Source organism: Trachurus trachurus (assembly GCF_905171665.1).
Source record: "Trachurus trachurus genome assembly, chromosome: 4".
Classification (NCBI taxonomy): domain Eukaryota; kingdom Metazoa; phylum Chordata; class Actinopteri; order Carangiformes; family Carangidae; genus Trachurus; species Trachurus trachurus.
This window is the reverse complement of record NC_139898.1, coordinates 16,695,415-16,718,643: the sequence shown is the minus strand read 5'-3', so window position 1 is coordinate 16,718,643 and position 23,229 is coordinate 16,695,415. Positions and strand designations below refer to the sequence as shown.

Genomic DNA, 23,229 nt, shown 5'->3' with positions numbered 1-23,229 from the left:
CCCTGTGTTCGTCTGTGTCATAATCACTCTATTCTTACTGTCTGCTTCACTGACCTGAGAACTGTGTGTCTGTGCAGGTCGATTCTGACTGTGCCGTGGGTGGAGCTGGGTGGAGAGTGTAACATCTCCTGCTCCAAGTCAGGCTACAGTGCCAACATCGTGTTCCACACTAAACCCTTCTACGGAGGAAAGAAGCACAGGATCACCGCTGAGATTTTGTAAGGAAAAAATGTTTGCACAATGCACACATTTTAGTTCAAAGAATGATTATATAAAAAAGACTGTTACCTGTTTAATTAAGTGTTTTGTGATTCTTTCTGTTTCTCTTGCAGTCCACCTAATGATAAGAAGTCTTTCTGCTCCATTGAAGGAGAGTGGAACGGAGTGATGTATGCCAAGTGGGCAACTGGAGTGAGTCCTATATTTATTTCTTTTTCTGTTTTCTTTGGCTATTGGAGGGTAGATTAACAGCAAATAAAAACATTAAAAAATGAATGAATGTGCTTTTTGCGTGTTTTTAGGAGAACACCGTGTTCATAGACACTAAAAGGATGGGTATCATCAAGAAGAAAGTGAGAAAGCTGGAAGACCAGCTCGAGTATGAATCCCGGAGGTGAGAAATGAAACTGTGTGAACCCTAGCAGTTTAACAAAGGATGCAGAAACAAAATGCTTCACTAGGCAAAATACCTTCCTGTTATTTCCTGTATTTGACTTTTAACTCCTCGATCCATCAGATTGTGGAGAGATGTAACGCTGAACCTGAAACTGAGAGACATCGATGCAGCAACAGAAGCCAAACACCGGTTGGAGGAGAAACAGAGAGCCGAAGCAAGAGAGAGGAAGGAGAACGAGCAGCAGTGGGAGACCAGGGTGAGTCGACCTTAAGAACATAAATACTGTGTGATAAGAGACCACACACTCATTAAATATTGTCACATTCCCGTGCATCTTTTTCCTCCATCAATCACTTTGTGTTCTTGTCTTTTTTTTTATGTCAAATGACTGAATCTGAATATAGTATAATGACATGAGCAAAAATGAAAGTCAGAATTTGTGGTATTTTGAAGTTCATAGATTGTATTCAGTCTCATAGGCAATAACATTAAAAATAATAGGATGATCATTGCAAAAAGCATACAACGCACTTGAAATATACACAGATACAACACCTCTGTTTCACATTAGGCAGAGATCTGAGTTAGAAATGTCAGACAATATTGTTGTTTTATTTTGGGACCAGTTCTAATATAGTTGTTTCAGATGAACCGAGTGTAATAATTGTTATTGCTTGTGCGTTTCTGCAGCTATTCCACGAGGACGGGGAGTGCTGGGTCTACGATGAGCCTCTATTAAAGAGATTAGCCTCCCAGAGGCACTGAGAAGACTACGCACACTCTGATACACACACATACGTATGCATAAAGAAATGCACACACAGCAGAGTCTTCATAAGAACTCTTTTGCAAAACCACTTCTTATCCAAGCCTTGGAATGACTGATGATTGAATATGTACACAGCTTTGCATTTGACTGTAAAACTACCATATGGAAATGAATGAAATCAAAAGGAAAAGCATCAAAGATGTAACATGAAAATTAGTAAAGCTCCTCTCCTTATTTGGGTGATCTCACTTCCACCGCCACCGATACCCGCCAACTTGAGACTCGGCAGCGCAGAGTGAAGAAGGGGGCGTCGATGCATCTCGTCTCCCCAACTCTGTCCGTCAGCTTCACGACCACACCCATCATCAGCTCCACACGACAAGTCAGAGCAGCACTCATTTCCCTACACACATGGTTTTTTTGAGAGGGGTATTGGTAAAGAGGTGTGTGGTTGATGGTGTTCAAATCAAATAAACCTTGACAAATGAAACAGCGCTCTACATCTCAGGGAATCTGGTGACTGAGGAAGCTGCTGCCCCCTCTGAGAGTCTGACAGCCTTATAACGGTGGAACGGATGAATCTTAAAGGGGCGGGGGAGAAATTCTCTGCTTGCCTGCAACTAATTATAACTGTTGTTTATATATAGATATGATATACATATGATGGATATATAGATATATATTCTTTTTTTATTTTCAATGCTCTTTTTGTTTTTTTGGCAATAGTGTAAAATATTTGAGGATATGAACTTGATGGCTTTACATCTTTAGCAGTCATTCCATTTACTCATTTGATGTTTTGTTCCCATTTTAAAAGTTAACTTGCCATCTATTTGGTCCTTCACACTGTTCTGTGTCTCAAATGTTATCCAGAAGCAAAGCCCTGCATAACCCATAGTGTAGGTTAATGGAATATATGCAATGTAGATAGAAATGATTTACGTTGCCTCTCAAAAGGACAAAGTTGGATGTCCATTATGCCAAAAAGGTTGAAAGAAAAGGCTAAAGGGACTTTGATCTGGTTAGAGAACAAACAACCCTCTAAAGATGTTCCCATGTTACCCGAAGGCATTTATGAACAAATGATTGTTTACATGTTTTTTTTTTCTGGATCACTGGTCCATGATGAGACCGTAAAGCTAGGAGTGAGTCTGTGAATTTTTCCCTTTGTTCTGCACATCACCTTTCCTGGTGTCCTCTGTGAACTCCCTGATGTCAGAGTGGATCACTGTGACGACCACTCTCCGTGTTGTCAGAGGTTCAGGAAAGTGAAAATGAAGAACCAAACTGCGTTATTCCGGTTGAGTTTTCTTGTAATCTTAATTCAAATAATTTTTGTCCAATGTTTTTCAAGATAAGAACCACATAGAGGGCAATATTTATCCTACTGTACACCTCTGCTTTTTCAAACCATCATTCACTCTCTTATTTACAGCTACACAGGTTGGATCTAAATGAGGCATATTTGGATGAGATACAGAAATAAACAATTTTCACCTGAAAATGCCTGGGAACATCTCTCAATGCTGTAGCAAGCTCATAACGTCCCCCTTGTTAATTTTGTGTGGGTAGGATTTTATTATTTTCCCCCTTAGATATTTGGCCATTAAATAGGTTGACTGACTCAGATGATTAACAAAGGACCTTTCAAGTCTTGAATTAAATTGGTGAAGGGATCTATAAAGACACATTCCTGGTGCTGTACGTGCATCCAGTCACACACTAGGTGAACATAAATGCCTGTGTTTGCTGCTGTGGACTTCAATCCCCCTGTAACGCAGACATAAATGCCTTTAGAAACAAGCCAAATGAAACTGAGTCAAAGCTAAATTAAAGGCTATTACTTTGTTTTTTCCTCTGTGATATGTCTTTGTAAATTATATTGAATCGAGGCCTTGCCATACACTTCAGTATCACTCAGTATCGCCTGATAGAGAGGAATCAAATGTATTTTTTATTTCCTTCTGATCATAGCCATTGATTGTATCAGATCCTCCTGTTTATTGATGCATAATATTAAATCTCCATGAGTTTATTCCTGTGAGATTTTGTCACTGTTCTTTCAAAGAGCATCTTCTTCAGACAGAGGATGCACAGATTTAGTTCCCCTATTTTGACAGATTATTTCTGCATGTCTGCACTTGAAGTTACATTGTTGACAATTCATGATATGACAATGATTGAGTCACCCCTCTTTTTTTTCTTTTTTTTTTGCTTTGAAACACCACTATCGCCCATATTAGTACACCACACAGGGTTTGTTGCCATCATTATATTCCCAGCAGAGCTCCACCCAGCTACCACTTGACTACAGGTTCAACCCACTGGACATTTCAAAACATCTGTGTTAGTGTCTTGGGGAATTGACCTTTGCAAGGCTCTGATTATAAATGCAGCAGCGATCTTACTTGAAATTGTGCTTTAGTGGTGCAAATCCTTAACTAATGTCACAGAAATTTTGGTTCTGCCGGTGGAGAGTCAAAAAACAAGACTGGAGAGGTAGCATGCACCCAAGTTTATTCTCTATAGAGAAGGAAACAGTACTCAGAACTGCACTGCAGATAGCAGAGTAGTACTACCCCCAGAACAGGGATTGCAGTCCCTTCTTATACCCCACTTTATGACTCTGGCTACTTCATTACTACAGTACAAGCACTTCTAGCTTTCCCAGACAATAAAACAGTTCAACAGATGTCTTACCCAACAAATGTCTGCCCCAGTTGTTGTTAGGAATTTACAACCTAGATCGGTTAGTAAACAAGGTTGTAAGCTACGTGGGTCATCCTAGTGTCCTTCCTCTTTCCCCAGGTTTATTGTAGTCAGTACACAAATGTCTCCACTAATGGAGTTAACAGGATTGCTACAAGATTTTACTACAACTACTTCAAAGACTACCTTACCACTTATTACAAGGAGAATACTAATCACAGCAAATTTCCACCACACTAATCTACAGGAAACTACCAAAAAACATGGGTGACAAAGTCATCATTTTGCGGCCTCTTGGGTCTGGAAAAACATTGATCAGTGTCGTCCTCAGCATTAGACTCAGTATGGAATATTTTCATGTTACATAACTCCACTAACTTGTGGGTAACGCAAATCAATGGTAAGACTCCTCAATACTAAGATTGTAGTTGATTTTTGCATTACTGTGACTAAATAGGCCTACTTTTATTTGTTTTTAGTCAGTGCTTCATCTCTCAGATGTTTGATCTTCACCATGCAGGATGATAGTTTGACTCTGGAAAACCTGCAAGCATGACATTTGTGACACTGCAGCTAATAGTGGCCCAATAGGCTTCTTACCTTACACAAGCATGATGTGGAAACCTGATATACAACAACAATGTTTTGAGTGACTTTTCTTGCCGTGTGTGTACCATAAGTAGCCTAACGTTTCTCAATTGATTGTCCAGAAATGTTACTATTTATCATGATATACAGTCAGTTGGCAATTCAATCAAAAAAAAAAAAGCTGTTGAATTTGACTGCATTAGTTTTAGACCGATGTAGGCTACCTATAAACTGACAAATTACTTATCGTCAACTTAAAGGGGACATATTATGCTCATTTCTGCTTCTTGACATGGTACCTATGTCTAAAAGTAATGTTAGTAACATGCTTTGGTCAGAAAAACCAAAAGATTGAGCATTAAAACGGCTTGTTAAGAGACACATTTTCTGACTATGGTAGTTTACAAAATATTGACGTAGTTGTCAAAACTAAACTTACGTTTAAGAGGTGAGGAGGAACTCCGGATACGCAAATACACATACTAAAACAATGAAAAGGTGAGTTTTGCATAATATGTCCCCTTTAAAAGTTGTTTAAATACCTGAGTCAATACTTATTTTTATTGTCTTAAACAAAATATTAATGATATATATCAACAGAAGTATTCACAAAAAAAAAAGGTTAAAATTTGGCTTCATTTTGTTTGCTGGTCGCACAGGGGCGCTCGTGGTCAGACAATATTTTTCCCATCATCCTTCGCGGCATCCCTTATAAAAGCGGCCCTCACCCTCCGTCCGCTCTCACTCTCCGGCTCTCTATCTGGTAAGACAGTCCTCCTCCTCCTCCTCTTCTTCTTTATCCCCGGGTGTGGCGCCTTACCAGCCCATAACTCAATATTTTAGATGGTTCTGCATCTTAAGAATTGAACTGTTTATATTTACACTGTGATGCCAGTTGTTGTGTCGGGAGAACTAAGTTTTAATGGGAAGAAGTGAAGTCATGTTAGCAGGGTTAGCAGCAGTAGCAGGCCGCAGCCACGTGTTACATGGCGCATGCTGCGATGTTATAATCAGCTCCTGCCAGTTGAGTGCAGCGCTGCCCCATGGCAATATGATGAAATAAATGTTGGTAGGGACATCTGAGTAAATCTGAAGAAACGCCAACATTTCTGACTGCATGGGACAATTCAGGTTTAATTGCAACCCGCTCAGAAAACTAGCTAAGATGCTGCTAGCTACTCGGCTAAAGTGCTAGTCTACTTGTGTTGAAGTTTATAATGAAACCTTCTGTTTTGTGTTTGCAGGCCTGTGACAGTATATTAAGTTTGAAGATGAAAATGAACAGGTAAGGAACCAGAAATTGTTAAAAGTTGAATTGTATAGCCTAACTATTGGTAGCCATCAATCATTTAGGATGTGCTAGAGAAATGCAACTAACGTGTTTTTTATTTATTTTCCACAGGTTTAAAAAGATGTGTTTAACTTCTGGAAATCAGCAACTACCCTACTGGTAATTATTATATTTTTTTAAAGTAATCCTTTTCATCTTAACTTGAAGTCGCTGATGATTTTAAGATATAAGAGTAGTGGACAGAAGAGATTTCTGAGACATTTTCTACTGAGACTTCTCTGTTCATGCTGTGACCATGCTCTTTGTTTTACCAGCACATCACTAATGCATGCGTCTCCTCAGGTTTCAGGGAAGCCAGAAGACATGATGGACCTGGATCAGAGGAGGTGAGGCATGGAGTTGATCGATGTGGCGGTCAAGATGGATTCATGCTTCTCTGGTATACCCTGTGCCTGTAATTAGGCAATTTATTTATGATGGTCTAAAATTAGAGCAACTATGGCTCCTATCAGTAGGGCGCATCAGACAATAGCATGACTTGCAAGCTGTCTGTGTGTATACATCCCAAATTATTTCTAAACAATTCCATATCTATTTTATGGATCATTTGTCTGACTCAATGAATATAGCACAAAACTTTGGAAAATGCTTACAGCTCACCTGAATTATTGCAGTCTTTTCTAGAAAGAGTTGCTTGAGCCGGTCAAAGGCTCATGGCATGTTTATCTGGATGACTTGGCCTCGGTTTGAATAGTTATACCAGGCAACCTCTTAAAGCAGCAGGAGAGGGGATCAGTCAAAGCTTTGAATTCTGGCTCTTACCCTTTGAAAACAAACTGCATTATTTACTTCCTGCAGTCTTTGTGAACTACAGATAAGTGGTGTTCAGGGTGCAGCTACTCGACCCAGAGAAGCATCAGTCTGCCATTTTTATCCTATGTGCTTCTGTGATGACATTTATTTGCTACTCTCGACAAGATGGATGACGATACTCATACCCACCATGTTAAATGGTCTGAGGCACTGATGCTTTTAAACGTATAAACTTTGTTGTTTGAAGTCATTGCTCATTTATGTTGTGTTCCTCCAGGTGTGGTCCTGTTACTGAATTGATCATTGGATGGCATCCAAACAGGTAATAAACTGATTTATTTGACCTCGTGTCCTGAAACGCAAGACTGTCAATGATGACTTTTGTTTAAAACAATGGGAATCTCTCTGAAAAAGAGTGAAAGAGAACTGTTTTTCTGATGCAGTGCTGATTAAATTTTAAACGGCATGTTGGCTGTTTGAATGGTTTGTAAAATGTTTGTCCTTTGACTTGCAGATGATCCAGGTACACATGGAGAAATGGATGGTGGGGCTATCTGCTCAGTCACAGGTGAGTTTCTGCTATAAGTCGCCCTGTCAATATATCAAACGAGTCTGATGCAATGATGATAGCATAGTTCAGCTGATAACTCTGTGACGAAGAAACACGTCTTTCGCTCCTATCTGATGTGTCGGCCTCCCTCACATTTGAGGTGGTTTGATTTACTGAAGAGATTTTTAATTTTACATCTGCTCATTTTCAGGAACAAAGGTGACTGTCTGCAAAGGATAGAGGTGAGTTGACTTGCTGGTGTAATGTGATATTTTAGATGACGCCTGACATAATGATGATCGCATAGTTCAGCAGATTAAACCATGAAGAACTACTATTTGTCTTTCGCTCCTAGCTGATGTGTCGGCTGTAATTGTGTTTTAGCCCACTGTGTTTTAAGGCACATTAATAACATGATCTCGTTTCTCACCAGACATCCAGTCTTTGCTGTCGGGACTCATCTGATGGGACTCGTCTGTCTTGCTGGTAAGTATCGCGTTCATATTAACCTTGTATGGCTAAAACCATTCAGATGTGATGAATGTGAATCAGGTCGCTGATCCCTTTGAGGAAATTTGTCATTTATTCTGATTCTGATCATTAGGAAAACAACTCTGGTTTATCCACATTCAACATTAACTCATTAACTTTTCTAACTTTGCAGAGCAAATGGCATTAACGGTGATCTGCACAAAATGCCCCATGTCTCGAGGTGAGTGAAAATTAAGAGCATTTCTGGCACCTCAGGCCCAGATGATCAGTTAACAAAATGGATGGATAAATCTTCAGCACATTTTAAATGGATTTGTGAATTAAAGAATCAAAACTGATCCAGCTCCACATATTGAATACTGCCTCATCTGGGTTTGAACTGCTCATGTACGTTATGTGGGATCCTGGTGGCTTGTAGTGATCCCTGTAGTCTGGCCTGTGTGATGACTAAGTAAAGACTGACTTAACCATGGAGTCTTGTTTTATTAGCTCTAGCTGACCTGGTCAGTGTGGAAATTTCCATCTCAACTGTTTGATGCGCTTATTTGACTTAGACTTTTTGTCATCTCCAGGTTGCAGTCGACCTCTGAGCCAGTTTGAACAGCAAAGATGAGATCAACTGAGGTGAGATTGAAATGCACGTATACTAAACTGATTTTGTGGGTTCAGTGATGTCAAACAAATGTCTGACCTGAACTTCCATGTGGACAATAACTGTTACTGAGTAACCCAGTGGTATATGAAACTCAATCAACCAGTCTCTGACTTGTAATGAGGTTGTTTCTTATTCCCTCTCTAGGAATGGGCGACAGTACATCTTCAGTCTGACTTTGGTAAGCACTGTGGTCTTAATTTTTTTATTAATATAAACCTAATGTGTTTGCAGTTGGTCAGTGTCAGGCTGCCACAAAAGATCAGACCACTACCTGTGATGAAAAGATTCTGCCAAATGATTACCCTTGATTATAACCCTTACCGTTCCATTTTGTCTGAGGCTGTGTGGTCATAACATTTAGCTAATTTTTCTGATACTTATCCCTGCCTCTTCTAATGATGGATCTCTCTTCTTCAGGGAGGTGGATGTGAAGTAGCCTGACTCTCGCCAGACCCTTGTAGTTCCGCAAAGCTACGCTGAGCACCACACAAGGGTCTGGGACTGCTCCATAGGCGATTCATTTCAGAAGGCGGGGCCTTGTAAAAAAATCTTGTATGTGATTGGATAAACCACTTGTCCGTTATCTTGAATGACGTGCTACTTCAGCCACTCACTGCGAGCCGCCATTGTTGTTTGACTCAAACAGTCGCTTCAGCGCTACGTCACACCTCAGAAAGTCCCGCCCGGCGATCCTGATTGGTTCATTATTTTTTGCTCCGGGGAAGAAGTTTGCATTGGCCTCGAGTCCAGACCCTTGTGTGAAGCTGAGCGTAGCGCCTCTGGTGGAGCTTTGCGGAACTACAAGGGTCTGGCGAGAGTCAGGCTAGATGTGAAGACCTCAGCCCCAAGAAGTGTGACCCTGGTGGAGATAGATTTTCTGGTGATACACAACTGGAATCTAACAAGATGAATCGGCGTTGTAAAGATCTGAATTGGCTACGAGTTTAAGTAAATGGATTGTAATTTTCTTGCAACATAAAAATAAATATAATGTCAAGACTGGTTGTGTTCAGAGTTGTGTGTACCAATAAAACCATGTTTTTGTGATGACATCCTGCAACTGACCTATGAATCTCAGTGTGTAAACTACATTTTGAAATCATATTATGAAATACTGTAGTACTACAAACTGATAAGTCGGTGCGTAAATGTTTTTGGCTTTGTTGCCAATGATGGCACTGGAATTGGGAGTCAAATCAAGTTTTTATTTTGTATGGCAATGCAAACAGCAGAGCCAGCTCACTTGTCCTCGCCAGGGGTTGGGACAGAATGTCACTATGACGACACCGATACAGGCAAAGGGCTTGAGGGCGTATGTTTGTATATCCATAGTAATTAAAATGTGGGTTCATTTTATTTCAACGCTTTCCTAATTCATTATCTAATTTTACGGTGTAAAACGCTTCCGGGTTCCCCCTGGTATCTACGGTAACGTCACAATGCTGTGAACTATGGGTAATAATTACCTCAGGCAAATGTCTGCAGAAACACGCGGACTGGAGGAAAGTGTGCACAAAGGGCACGAAATGTCCCAGACAGAGGGACCCATAGCGCTCACTGGTCCACAGTGGGACAGTCCTAAGACCCGGTGCAGTTAGCGGGAACGAGCATAGGGAACGAGGCACGAAGTCTATAAAACGGTTCAGGTTTGACATGAGGACTGGCTGTGCTAGCTAGTGGTTCATTTTGGTTAGCTGCTTTTACGTTTCGAGGATGGCTGCGTGACGGCATTTGTCTTTAACATACACAACCATCCATTTACCTCTGATTCCACCAAGTGGACTTAAAAGATCAGTGAATCCCTGTATGCGAGGGTAATACTAATTACAGATCTACAGATCTTTGAAGAAGGGCGGAGTTAAGTGGCCGCCCGCAAGCGCTGCACATTGACTACAAACCAAGCGCCCCTCCTTCGCTGCCATCCACGGCGAGGGGGAGGAGGAAATACGGTACCCCCACGGTTCAGGCCGCCCGCAGACGGCCGGGTCCTCATAAATGGGAGAAGGAAACCAGGTATCGTCCCCCAGTCTCGTCTTGACCGTCCCGGAGTCTCGGACTAGCCTCCTCCCCGATGTATGTGCAGTGGTTCCTGCCTCTGCTCGGGGCTCTGGTCGCAGAGGCCGATTTCTTCCAGTTCGACAGCATCTCCAATGTTTCCACTTACTATTTTAATTATATTTATTGCAATATTTGGGAGGGGGACTGTCAGCCCAACCAAGACGATGCTACACAACAAGGTAGGAGAAATAATAAGAGCATTTGAAATGATGTTTTTTGTATAGTTTTTTGCAGCGGAAGGTTATGATATTGGACGCTAAATTTTATAATGCCAATCACATTTACCACAATTCGTAGCCCACACACTATGCACGTCACAGGACCCAGTATGTTGACTAGCTTGACTCACAGTATTGATACTCGGTGGTTACAGCACTGTCATAAAAACTGATTTATTGTGTTGCAGTTCCTACCAGGGACCTGTGGGCAGGTTTTCCTCACGACTACATCAGCCTGCTGAATCAGTGGTACTGTAGCCTGGGCCAGTGCTGCGAGTCTGGAGACTGCAGGATAACCAACAACATCACAGGTAGCTCACTCCAGCTGGATGGTAGCAACTGTGTGCTCATAAAGCCCCAGTGAGTGTGTGATGAGTGTACTGCTCAGTTCACTGATCTCATGGCTGTGGATAATGTATATAACTTCATTTCAGGTTTTCATTTCATTACAGTTGTGAAATTGTGCATAGAGTCTTGTCTGTTTCCCCCTCCTAGGGGGGGCACAATAAGCGTTTAAATTTAAAAACTTTAAAAATTCCTACCAAACCAACGGTAGATGCTACAGTGTTGAAACTTCACCACAATGTAGCCTCAATACTGCTGAAACTTTTGTCCACTTAAACTCATTACAGATTATGACGTTTTTTTCAATAACTGTAAAACTTTTAAAATGTATCTCCTCCCACAATTTTTGCTCAATTGACACCAAACTTGCTACAGAGCATCTCCAGACTGTCCTCCACAAAACTTGTTTCTCGGATTTTTCGATTAAGCAAAAATTGAGCCTACAGTGCATGAAAACGTTTGACTGTAAACAGTACTGTAAATATATACCATCAAATTCTTGATAAATACATTTTCAATCTTCCTGGAAAAAAAAGAGAATATTCTGGAGTCATGGTTGATGAAGTTCGGCAAATATCAGAATTTTACCTCAAAAACTGATTTTTCTTTTTACTATGGTTTCAAATCTGCCTTCACGAGTGAATGGCTTACTCAATTTGTGAAGCCACTGCTGAACTGCCACTTGTCAATTAGCTCAGTGCGATAGACAACGGTATCGGTCTTTGGTTCCACGGGTTGTGGGTTCAATCCTCAACTGGTGCAAATTGAACATTATAAGGTCAACTGTCCCGTCTTCCTATTCTCCTGTTTGTTGCTCAGAATTTTCCTAAATTTGCCAAAATTAGCCCGGACCCCACCCATTGCTGCGCAGCAGCTATAATTATGTCTTATTTCTTCACCTGTTACATCAGGTCTATTTCCTGTCACCACCTTTTGTTACAGAGTTACAGTTTATTGTGTGTGTTCAGCTAGACATCAGTGGTTCCTGACAGTTAACAACAGTGAACTAAATAATAAAGGTTGCTTTTATTGTCTTACGTAAAATGTTTTTTTCTTTTTTTTTTCTTTTTTTTATGCAAACACATGCCATAGCCATGCACTGGGCTTGACCTGCCATTATATCAGATATTGTAATAATATTTTCGCAACAGGTCAGTCTGGTATTGTTGTCCTGTTGAGGTTTTGTTATATAGACTCAAATAGACTTGGTTGAGTGACTTGTCCCCGCTTTAGAAGAATAAAATAAAGAGTGAAGCAAAGGATGCTTGCATCTGCAGATATTTTAATGGCATTTATTAACTGTTAATTGGCTGTATAATTAAATACTTTAAGTTGCTGCCAGTGACAGTGATTATTGTCATAGATAATTGGCTTTTAATGGTTTCAGATGAAAAGATAACCCCTGAAAATCAGTGCTTGGTCACAGTAAATATGAATTCTGGTGCTTTTGAAGCGAGCAGTGGAAACAATATTGCAGAAATGAATTATATGGCTTAGTTAGAACGTTATGCAAATTACAACAAGTAAATAAAATAGGTCACTTAAAATCCCCTGAATTTTTTGTTTGTTTGTTTCTAAAAGTAATACCTGGTGCATCACATTTTCTGTGGATTCATTCATGTCACATTTCCTATATTTTCTTGGTCACTTACAAGTTTGCTCTCTCTTCTATTCACACATTTTACAGGTCTGTCGACGGACCTTCAGATGAAGCTCCATGGACAGCACCTGGCTCAGTCCGTGGTGCTGAAAGCTATCCAGGGTTTTATCAACCACCCAGAATCCAACAAGCCACTCACACTCTCCTTCCATGGCTGGTCCGGTACCGGCAAGAACTTTGTGGCCCGAATCATAGCAGATAACCTGTATCGTGATGGGGTGAAGAGCGAGTGTGTCCGTCTGTTCATTGCCCCGTTCCACTTCCCACACGCCAGACTGGTGGACACGTACAAGGTGAGGCCTGCAGAGCCCACTTGGCACAGAGTCAGCTGTTCTGTGCCAGGGACGTGACGGCAAAGTCCTCGGGACCCCCACTCGCTCAGCTAGATGTTCAGTCTGTGTGTTGTAATCCAATGAATGAAAGATAACGATCACATTTTGGACAGATGCTTCAAATCAGACATTGATCCCACAAGCTCTGACATGCACAACTTTTTGGAACTTGGCGTTAATCCAACCGGGGCACAGATGCCAACATCTAAATGCAATCTTACGTAATCCCGGCATTGGGTTTCATAATTATGTTGACACAGTATTACTACATAAATTGACAGGATAACCTTTATACTGATACTATCAGAATCCGCAGAATTTGTAAATATGGACTTTTGAACATATTTGCTGGGACAATGTGTGTTAACAAGGTGTCCATTACAATGAAAGCAGATCACATCAACTTCTTCCACCTGATAACCAATGAATAAAGATCAATAATAAAAATAACACAATCTTTTCAATGATCTCATAATTAAAGAAAAAAAGTTTTTTCTGTTACATGGCCCAAAAGTAAGAAAAACAACACATTCTTTTCTTTTGTACATGTAGATATTTCGAGTGATTTTTGACCCTGTAGTTTGGTCTTCTTCCTTGTACCCAGGGTCAGCTGCGAGAAGCGATCCGAGACATGGTGTTGCGTTGCCCTCAGACTCTGTTCATCTTCGACGAGGCTGAGAAGCTTCACCCAGGCCTCATCGATGCCATCAAGCCCTACATGGATCACTACGACAACGTGGATGGGGTCAGCTACCGCAGAGCCATCTTCCTCTTCCTCAGGTTGGTTCTTTATTTCATGCATGTCCTGTCTTTTGAAACAAGAATCTTGCCTCCTTCCAGAGCGTGTCACACCTCTGGCACAGATATTTTGACAGCTCATCTGTAATGAACGATGTTTCTCTCTCTGTTTCCATTAGCTCTCTATGGATTTTTCATGGTTTATATTAGTCATGTCCAATTTTTGAAGATGAATAATCTGTTTAATCAAACACAGAAAGGCATTTGTCACTACAGTGATATGATGCAGGAAAGGCCTTGGATCTATAACACTCCATGGTAACAAATACAAAGCCACATGTTAAGATATTATGTGGTTAATTTCATTATAATTATTTATTAAACTATATTTCACTGAAATAAGTAATCGCTTCACCAGAAAATACATTTGTGTTACAATAACCAGGTTTAAGAATTAAGATACTCGAAACACAACAATCAAAAACAAGCCAACCCTAATCTGTGATTTATTTGCCTTGGAATGATCTGTATTTATTATTATTTATTTAATAACAAATTCTCCTTCATTTCTTCAGTAATATTGGTGGGGCAACAATCAACGATGTAGCGTTGGACTTCTGGCACTCTGGGCAAAATCGAGAGGACATCGGTATGGAAGACCTGGAGCATCGACTGAGAACTGAAACTATGGAGTCTCAAGGTAGCCTGCACTAATTAAGGAGTGATTTGACCAGTTTACTTCAGTTCTCTGCCTTTCACCCTGGGCAGAAGTGAATTATTCTTTTGTTATTGTGCGTGCTGCATGCATGTATTATCATGGGAGTTTTTGATTCAGGATCAGTGATATGAGCTACCCTTCACAGTAAAGCATGTGTTTTATTATTAAAACATTGAAAGGTGGAACTTGAACTTGCGAATTTGCATACAATTTTTCTGCGTGGTTCTCTCTCCCAGGTGGCTTTGCACAGAGCGAGCTGATGTCTGGCCACCTCATCGACTTCTTTGTGCCCTTCCTGCCTCTGGAGTATCGCCATGTCAAGCTCTGTGCACGGGACGCCTACGCAGCCCGAGGCCTGGAGACGGACGAAGCAACACTGGATGAGGTGGCCAAGGCGATGCTGTATGTCCCCAAAGAGGAGAGACTGTTCTCAGCCCAGGGATGCAAGTCCATACCCCAGAGGATCAACTTCTTTCTCCCTTAGAAGGAGAGTCAGACAAGAGAGAGACCTGGCGGAGGTGTGAGATTGCTTTACCAGCCCATCTGCATACAGAGCCTCGAAGGAGATGTGTCTTTTCTGCTCTGCACTACATACTCTCCTCGCCCCACCCCCACAGATACAACACGTGTCTGTCCAGGTCCCTCAGAGATGGCCAGGCAGTAGGGCAGGTCCAGCATGAAGGCGGGGGTGTGGGGGTAGCAGCGCGGCTCACCAGCAGACCTCTGTAGTGTCGCAGCCTCGCAGGAAACGTGTTCATGCCAGACAGTCATCAAACGCAGCGTGCCTGCCGTCCTTCCCCTGCCGTCTTTCACCTGCCTGGTTTGAATCCTCACAGCGTCAAGATGAGGGAGCTAAGAGGACGGTGTCAGTGGTTGTGTAGTGTGTGTCATAGCAGAAAACGGATAGACATTTTGTCAAGTCACATTATTTATATCTTTTCACCTTGGCCAAAATCACAAAGTCAAGAACTGTTTTTCTGTTTAGATTTTAGATTTATGGTCATACTTATTGTGTTGGTATTTGCATGTCAGACATTGTGCTTATATTCGCGCTGATTATTTATTGACATAATTTGTGCCATATTTGAACATGTTACTGTACCCGATTATTTATGTGGACTTAAATTCTCACTTAAGCCATTAACTTGGCTTTTTATTAGCATTAAATGTCACTGAGTGTGAAGCACTGAATGTGTAACAGCTAACAACACTGATGGAAATGTTACTTGAAATTGTTACCGAAAAACATGTGGGACCAGGTGTCACAGCCAGTGAAACTATTTGAAAATCAGCTTTTTTTGTGCAAATGTGTCCAGTAACAATGCTTTTAATAATTCATTTTTTATATCCCAGTAATTTTTATGATTCTGATAAATGTTTTACTATCATCCCAGTTGCTTCACATACAGAATTTTTACTTTCTTATAATGAGGCGTAGTTTATTCATTGACTTGCTTTTATCTCTCATACACTCACACCAGTCAAGTTGTCTAAGCTCAAAGGGTCGCATCACAGCAAGAACATGGAAGGAAATTTTCTTAGATATTGTTTTAAGAAAATAAACACCCACAATATACCAACAACATCTGTTTTTATTTAATGCAAGAATATAAACAGATTATTTTGTCTTTTCTGTTGTGTTTGTTCTGCATGACAATTTCTCATTTTCATAAAATATTGAAAGCACCTCATGACAGGGTTGGTACCATCCTCCTACAATAAATCAAGAGATGACCAGTAATTTTTATGCAATTTTATGAATCAATACTAATATAAAAACTCCTCATAGATCGTTCTTTGCAGCTTTGGCTGTTAATGGAATAACTTTACATTTTGAACGCTGCAGCAGATAGAGCAGTTGATGATAAGTAAATAACACTTTCTTTACTATTATGTCATAACATCTTTGGAAGGGATCTTTACAGATGTTATTGTTTATTTCACAAGGACAATGCACATCAATGAACAATTTGTGGCACGCACATCACATCATGTAAACATGCCGGATTTAGCTCAAAGCTAATTTCCATCCGTAATCCTCACATTTAAAGACGGACATACATACCATAATTAATAGATTGTGTTTTCCACAGCTGTAAATAAAACCATTTATGAACATTTCTGATTTAGCATTTGAGGGAAACTAAAATGACAACACTGAGAGACTGAGTCTCATTTTTTTTGCACCACCTATTGGTGTATATGGGTTGCTTAGAACATTTACATAGATAAGACTGGCCACTTTCTGATTTATTAAATCTTTGTAAGATTCAGAAATGAAGAAAAAAGTCATTTTCAAAATTGCACATACACTGGTTAAATCTGGAAAACATAACTGTTTAACACTTGTGAAATCCTTATTTGTTTATTTTGCTTATCTATGCATGGTGCCTTTTAACAAAAAAAAAAAAAAATATTATTATTATTATTATGGTGTTCTGATAGTCAGAATTTAGGTTTTACCGAAACTAAACTCTCCCCTTGACAGCGTAACCGGAGAGTAAGTATTTAAATTCAAAAAACACATACACAACATTTATTCATGTTATTTGTTCATGTTTATTGTGATTTCTTCTTTTCATGTGATTCACTCGCGGCGCATCATCACCCTTCCCTGGGCGTGTATCAAGCGAACGCGTGGTCTGCTCCCATTGGCTACGACCATTCTTCCACCAGGATTCCTCTCCTGCGATTGGCTGAGCGCGGTAACGCTTCCTTATTGAAGTTGGAGGCTGCCGTCCAATCAGATTCAGACATCTGTTCCGAGCCGAGAGGCGAGCGGCAGCAGCAGCAGCGGTGTCTCTCTGTCGGTGCTTCTTACTGTACCATCACTGTATGACAGTCCGGACCGATACACGACCGCTGCTGCACCGACCGCACCGTCTCACGGTAGAGATTAATCAGCGTTTTGCGGTGAGTTAGTTATTTTATCTGCCAGGCTGCTGGAGGTCGTCACAATGACAGCCCTGTCGCTGCTTCTGCTGGCCGTGTCGGCCGTGTCTGCCCTGGCCGAGTCCACTGTGCATTTCCGAGAGCAATTTGAAGACGGGGGTGAGGTCCTTTTTACTTGTTATTTCACCTTTCACCATTTAACTATAATTAATAGTGTGCCGTGATTTGTCGAAACTGTAAGTTCAGGTTTTTACAGTGTTGACTCAGAGTAGACTGTGCTAAAGCCGGTAGACTTCTCCTCTGGGGGGTTAAATGAATGAATTTTGACATGGTGTAATGATTTCACCTGCTTTTCGATCATGCATTGTCTGCAGACTGCACACATAAAGATGAATTTAGGCTACATTACTTCCATTCATCTTTGACCCCTCTATCTTATCCACCTCCCTCCTCCTCCTCCTCCTCCAGCCATCATCACACCCTCTCTGTCTCCCCATCCCCCCTCCTCCTACCGCACATCCCTGGCCCTGGTCATTCACTTGTTTCCTCCACCCTTCATCCTCCACCTCCTCCTCATTAGACACCACCAGTGTCACCGCAGACACAGGGAGGATGGTGGAGGCCGAGGAGCTGCATGCTCTGGCAGCCACATACCCACTGCACCTGCACCGATGCATCAATGGTGTACAGATTGGCAGCTTGTGAGTCTCTTTTTTTTTTTTTTTTTAAACTGTGAATCTGAAATTTGTTTGTGCAGACGCCTGGACAAGTCGCTGGGTCGAATCCAAGCATAAATCAGACTACGGCAAGTTTGTGCTGACAGCAGGGAAGTTCTATGGAGATGCAGAAAAAGACAAAGGTGAGTGGAAAGGTCAGCTTTTATTGTTATACTGTGAATCTGCCCGCAGGGAAGACAGTAAATCTACATTACTATCAGCTGTTCAGCTGTATTTCCATTCTGCGTGTTTAAAGCTTGTGTCAGGGATGTTAAGTCAGGTTTAGAGCTGACAGACATTTGATTTGATTTGAATTGGTAGTGGAAAATAACTGAGGAAGCACTTAATCTGTACTAAAGACAATGTTATTCCAGTGAGTTTGGACATTAAAGCCGAGAGGTACATGCTCAAAGCAAAAAAAATTGAAGTGATGGACAGTTTTTTGAGAGGGAACTGGAGCTCAGATGACACTGAGCTAGTGGCAGAGTCTGTGGGCTTGACATGTTGCTATTATTTTAGATATTCTGCCCAAATGTGTTTATTTTGAATGTGGGGCTTGTACCTGTGATTCTGAAATGTGCACACAATCCAGTGAAATCGCTGTAGGTGCAGTTAGTTGGTCTGTTATTCACTGTCTCTGGATCAGCACCAGTATTTATCTCTTCATGACAACAGCCTGTCTCTCTGTTGCTCAACTTGAGGAGAAACTTGCTCAAATTCAAACTACTCAGCACACTTTCGTCAAAACAACCTGCTGAGTTGTGACTGACTTGGTGTGGACACATCATCACACTAACACTTTTGTCTGTCTGCAGGTCTGCAGACAAGCCAGGACGCCCGCTTCTACGCCCTGTCGACCCGTTTTGATGACTTCAACAACAAGGGCCAGCCTCTGATCATCCAGTTCAGTGTGAAACATGAGCAGAGCATTGACTGCGGTGGAGGCTACATTAAACTGTTTCCCTCTGACGTCAACCAGGAGGACATGCATGGAGACTCTGTCTACAACATCATGTTCGGTAGGTTTTTGACAGCTCCCTCTGTTCTCTCATGAATATTCCTCCTCACTGATAACAGCACAAATCAAGACCATTCACACTTCCACAGCTCTTTGAATAGTTGTACACAGAGATAGGCACAAATTAAACCCATGAATGTAAACTATAAGTGCCCAGATTAGTGTATCTTATCCAGAGTTTTTCATTTTAAAGAACTCAGAGATGTTGCTTGTGAGTGCTTAGTTTCTGCTGTTAATTTAAAGACTGGATGAGGGTCTTTCATTTGTTTATTTGTTGTTTTGTTCAGGCCCTGATATTTGTGGCCCTGGAACAAAGAAAGTCCACGTCATCTTCAACTACAAAGGCAAAAACCATCTGATTAACAAGGACATCAGATGCAAGGTGAGACATAAAAAAAAATGGTTCTTGTTTTTATATTAAGTTGTATGAAGAAATGCACCCTTATGTAGTGTGATCTAGTTCTTGGCCCATTTATAGTAGCAACATTTCTGTGTATTGCATAGAAATATATTGCATTATAAACACATGGAAATCAGTTATGCATCAAAGCCTTTCTCAACAGCTGCTCACATTTCCTTTCTGTCTTGTAGGATGATGAGTACACCCACTTGTACACACTGGTTGTCAACAGCGACAACACTTACGAGGTCAAGATTGACAATAAGAAGGTTGAGTCTGGCAATCTAGAAGACGACTGGGACTTCCTGCCTCCCAAAAAGACAAAGGACCCTGAAGCCAAGAAGCCAGAGGACTGGGACGACAGGGAAAAGGTTCCCGACCCTGATGATAAGAAACCAGAGGTCAGTCAAATAATCTGTTTTGTATTTTTCATAGTCCTTTTAGGTTATTTTTCTTTAACCTAGCAAACAGAATACACTTCACTTATCTACATATATCTTTGAAATGTTTTGGATGCACATCAGTGAAACCATAAATCATGTTAATGTGTGTGTAGGATTGGGACAGACCTGAGAACATCCCAGATCCTGATGCTAAGAAGCCTGACGACTGGGACGATGAGATGGACGGAGAATGGGAGCCACCTATGGTCACCAACCCTGATTACAAGGTGAACAGCAAATTATTTTAACACTTTGAGTCTTTACGTTACACTACTGCAGCTGTGTCTTCATGAACATTTGCTACCTTGTGTACTGTACTTACATGGGGTCATTTTATTTGAGTGCTCCAATGTGTGACCACAAACATTCATGTACCGTAATGTAACAAAAGGAAACTTTGTAATGAGAATATCACTGTACATTGTTGTGTTAGTGATGAAAGAAAGGATGAGCATGTGATTTTGAACACGGACTGTGTTTCAATACGATGTAAACTTAAATTATTATCAGTTGTGCTAAAAATGATTTGAGGAATTATTATGATTGTTATTTTGATTACAAACTTTGACACGTTATTGCTTTATTGCCTCACTGTTCTGTCCTCTGTCCAGCCAGAGAAACCTCTTAATCAGCAGATGTATTTGATTTTGCGATTCCTCTTACATTAACCATAATCCCTGTCCTTGTGTCCACAGGGTGAGTGGAAGCCCAGAGAAATTGATAACCCTGCCTACAAGGGCAAGTGGGTCCACCCTGAGATTGACAACCCAGAGTACACAGCTGATTCTGAGATCTATAAATACGACAGCATCGGCGTGATTGGACTAGACCTGTGGCAGGTAAGAAGACGCTGTAGCCAAATTCTTTATTTTCTTGCACCTAAATAAAGAGTCAATTTGCAGAAAGTATGAAGTTAAAACAAACTAATGCTTTAAGTTTATTCATTTACAGCCAGAAATAGCAAATTCAAATTTTTACACTTTGTTGTTTCTCATGTTGAGTTGGAGCCACTGAAAAGTCAATCAGTGCTCATAGTGATTTATCAGTTTCTTATGAAGAGGAATGCAGATGCTATGGACATAGAGGAAACACAAAATACAGCTTTTCTTGTATTTGTCGACATGAAGTACCTGATGGTAAAATGCTAATTGTTTTTGATGATTTTGTAGGTCAAATCTGGTACGATCTTTGACAACTTCCTGATCACCAACGACCCAAACCTGGCAGAGGAAGTAGGCAACGACACATGGGGTAAAACTAAGGTAAGCCCAGAACCTGCATCTCTACTAATTGTCCTGCTCAAACGTCTTTAGTGGAAACTATAATGTCAGCGCTTTATGATCGTTGCATTAAGTGAAGTAAAAAAAAAATCATTAAGAAATGATTTAGTCATCTGTTTTTAAATTTGCTCTTTCCCGTCTTCTCCAGGACACAGAGAAGAAGATGAAGGAAGGCCAGGAGGAGGAGGAAAGGAAGAAACGTGAGGAGGAGGACAAGCAGAGGAGAGATGAGGCAAAGGAGGAGGAGGAGGAAGAGGAGAAGGAGGAGGAGGAGGAAGATGAGGAGGAGGAGGAGGGAGAAGAGCCGGAGGAGGAGGAAGAAGAGGAGGAGGATGATGAAGGCACGGACTCTAAACTCAAGGACGAGTTATAAACTTGGTGCAGGAACTGAGCCTGACTCTGGGTCCGTGAGCCATCGGAGCAGAGCTGGTGACTGAAGATGACAGACCCTCATGACTGACACCCTGGGGCGGGGCGGGGTGGGACGGGGTTTTTCGTTCATTTGTTTGTTTACAAAGCAAGGGAACAGGCAAAAAGGACAATTGCTGTTCTGTTACTGTTTCCATGTGCTACTGCTATTATTATCGTTATGAAAAATGAGGAACAGTAATGGAAAAGAATGAAGAATGTCAAGGCTGGAAACTTTAAAACTAAATTGTTTCACATTTGTGCCCAGAAATATATAAATGGTCAATTTTGTTTTGCAAAAATCTGGGTCTTAATGAAGTACAATGTTGTAGTGACATGAAAAGCTATGTTTGGTTTGTGAATGATGCCATGTAAATGTTTTGTTTACCTCATGTGTTTTATATTTGTCTTTCTGTTTCACGTCTTTTTTTGTTTTTGTTGATCTTTCGTGGTCAGTCCTGTTACTGTCTCGAGTTCCTCTCCACGTTGAGTCAGACACCTGCCCACTCTTTATTTAAACCCTCTGATTCAAACATGGGTCAATGGTTTGGGGACAAGAGTGCAAACAGACTAACACTAAATGTCTGACAACCTGTCTGTTCAAAAAAAAAAAAAAAAAAAAAAAAAGCCGTCGTCCATAAGGTAACATGGGGTGCTTTAAGGCGAAATCCCCTGCATAGTTTTGTACTGTAAAGTTAACACTTTTTCACTTCAATGCACATACTGTAGTCTTGTGTGTCTCAATAAACTGTTCTCAAACTCAGATGTACAACAACAAAAGCACGCCAGTAGCAGGAAAGCCTTTGTTTATTTGGTACGCATTTACCTATGTTTTAATCATTGTTGGTGAACATAACCGGTTTCCCCATTTCTGATGCCGACATCTGTGCACTGCTGTACTCCAATGTACTGTCACAAACAGTCTGAAAGATGATCCTTTTGTAAAATATACATTTTGTACTAATGGTAGTAACTGAAGTGGGAAGATTTTCATGTTGCTGTGTAAAAAAACAAAACAAAAATAAAAATCAAAGACAGGTGTTCTGTCCGATTAAAAACAACTGGAAGAAAATTAGCAGATTGTCTCTCAGTTTCCTGTCTTTACTGCTTTCTTATCGTTTTTCATATACTTATATACAGAAGTAACATTTTGTTTTCATTGGCTGTGTGATAGGCCTGTAGGGCATTTTCATGTTTGTTTGGTGGCATTACTTGCTCTTGTGTATTTGTAATTTTATTAGAGTTATTATTATTATTATTATTATTATTATTAGGAGTAGTAGTAGTAGTAGTAGCAGCATTTTATTCATTTTTATTTTTTTATTCCTCACTATATTTGTATACATTTACATGATAACTGTTACTGGTTATAATCCAAATTTAGATTACAGATAGAAAACATGATCTGTTGGAACTATAAAAAACATATTTTATATAATGTAGTCAAAATGTTAATAATTGACTAATTGACACATGTATGTTTTATATATTTATATATATATATGATAAAATATAGAATT

General features: G+C 40.6%; 3 protein-coding genes and 1 long non-coding RNA gene across 13 annotated transcripts in view; all 4 read left to right on the top strand.

The window, feature by feature from the left end:
• The window catches only part of osbpl9 (oxysterol binding protein-like 9), a 30,986-nt gene extending 27,594 nt beyond the window's left edge, over positions 1-3,392 (top strand). For 7 of the 8 annotated variants that reach the window (XM_083970259.1, XM_083970255.1, XM_083970256.1 and 4 more), the window contains 5 exons: positions 78-218; positions 333-411; positions 522-613; positions 737-872; positions 1,307-3,392. In XM_083970259.1, coding sequence (XP_083826385.1) covers positions 78-218; positions 333-411; positions 522-613; positions 737-872; positions 1,307-1,381 — 523 coding nt within the window. In that variant the 3' untranslated portion in view covers positions 1,382-3,392. The remainder of the gene's footprint in view (positions 1-77; positions 219-332; positions 412-521; positions 614-736; positions 873-1,306) is intronic. The other variant, XR_014595331.1, reaches the window with a different exon arrangement.
• Positions 3,393-5,472: 2,080 nt separating this feature from the next.
• On the top strand, positions 5,473-9,445 carry LOC310984491. 3 transcript variants are annotated; one of them, XR_014595311.1, is made up of 5 exons: positions 5,473-5,967; positions 6,085-6,132; positions 6,316-7,108; positions 7,301-8,910; positions 9,311-9,445. It is a non-coding gene; the product is annotated as an uncharacterized lncRNA (long non-coding RNA). The 3 variants fall into 3 exon arrangements; XR_014595312.1 differs by having other exon boundaries at positions 6,316-8,904; positions 9,302-9,445; XR_014595313.1 differs by having other exon boundaries at positions 6,316-8,910.
• Positions 9,446-10,087: 642 nt separating this feature from the next.
• Positions 10,088-16,101, top strand: tor3a (torsin family 3, member A). The gene is made up of 6 exons (XM_083969655.1): positions 10,088-10,720; positions 10,948-11,070; positions 12,792-13,057; positions 13,701-13,876; positions 14,410-14,534; positions 14,789-16,101. The coding sequence occupies exons 1-6, from the start codon at positions 10,555-10,557 to the stop codon at positions 15,034-15,036; spliced, it is 1,104 nt and encodes a 367-aa protein (XP_083825781.1). The 5' UTR covers positions 10,088-10,554; the 3' UTR covers positions 15,037-16,101.
• A 1,234-nt stretch (positions 16,102-17,335) lies between these two features.
• LOC310984236 (calreticulin-like) lies at positions 17,336-22,707 on the top strand. Its single transcript, XM_083969400.1, has 9 exons — positions 17,336-17,603; positions 18,202-18,303; positions 18,976-19,179; positions 19,466-19,560; positions 19,770-19,979; positions 20,135-20,248; positions 20,717-20,860; positions 21,191-21,283; positions 21,450-22,707. Exons 1-9 carry the CDS (start codon positions 17,510-17,512, stop codon positions 21,672-21,674), a joined length of 1,281 nt encoding a protein of 426 aa, XP_083825526.1. The 5' UTR covers positions 17,336-17,509; the 3' UTR covers positions 21,675-22,707.
• The last annotated feature ends 522 nt before the right edge of the window (positions 22,708-23,229 follow it).

Coding starts and splice junctions, on each gene's coding strand:
- tor3a (XM_083969655.1), top strand. CDS start 10,555: ATGTATGTGCAGTGGTTCCTGCCTCTGCTCGGGGCTCTGGTCGCAGAG. Junction 11,071..12,791: donor GATAACCAACAACATCACAG/GTAGCTCACTCC, acceptor CACATTTTACAG/GTCTGTCGACGGACCTTCAG. Junction 13,877..14,409: donor GCCATCTTCCTCTTCCTCAG/GTTGGTTCTTTA, acceptor TCATTTCTTCAG/TAATATTGGTGGGGCAACAA.
- LOC310984236 (XM_083969400.1), top strand. CDS start 17,510: ATGACAGCCCTGTCGCTGCTTCTGCTGGCCGTGTCGGCCGTGTCTGCC. Junction 18,304..18,975: donor AGATGCAGAAAAAGACAAAG/GTGAGTGGAAAG, acceptor GTCTGTCTGCAG/GTCTGCAGACAAGCCAGGAC. Junction 19,561..19,769: donor ACAAGGACATCAGATGCAAG/GTGAGACATAAA, acceptor TCTGTCTTGTAG/GATGATGAGTACACCCACTT.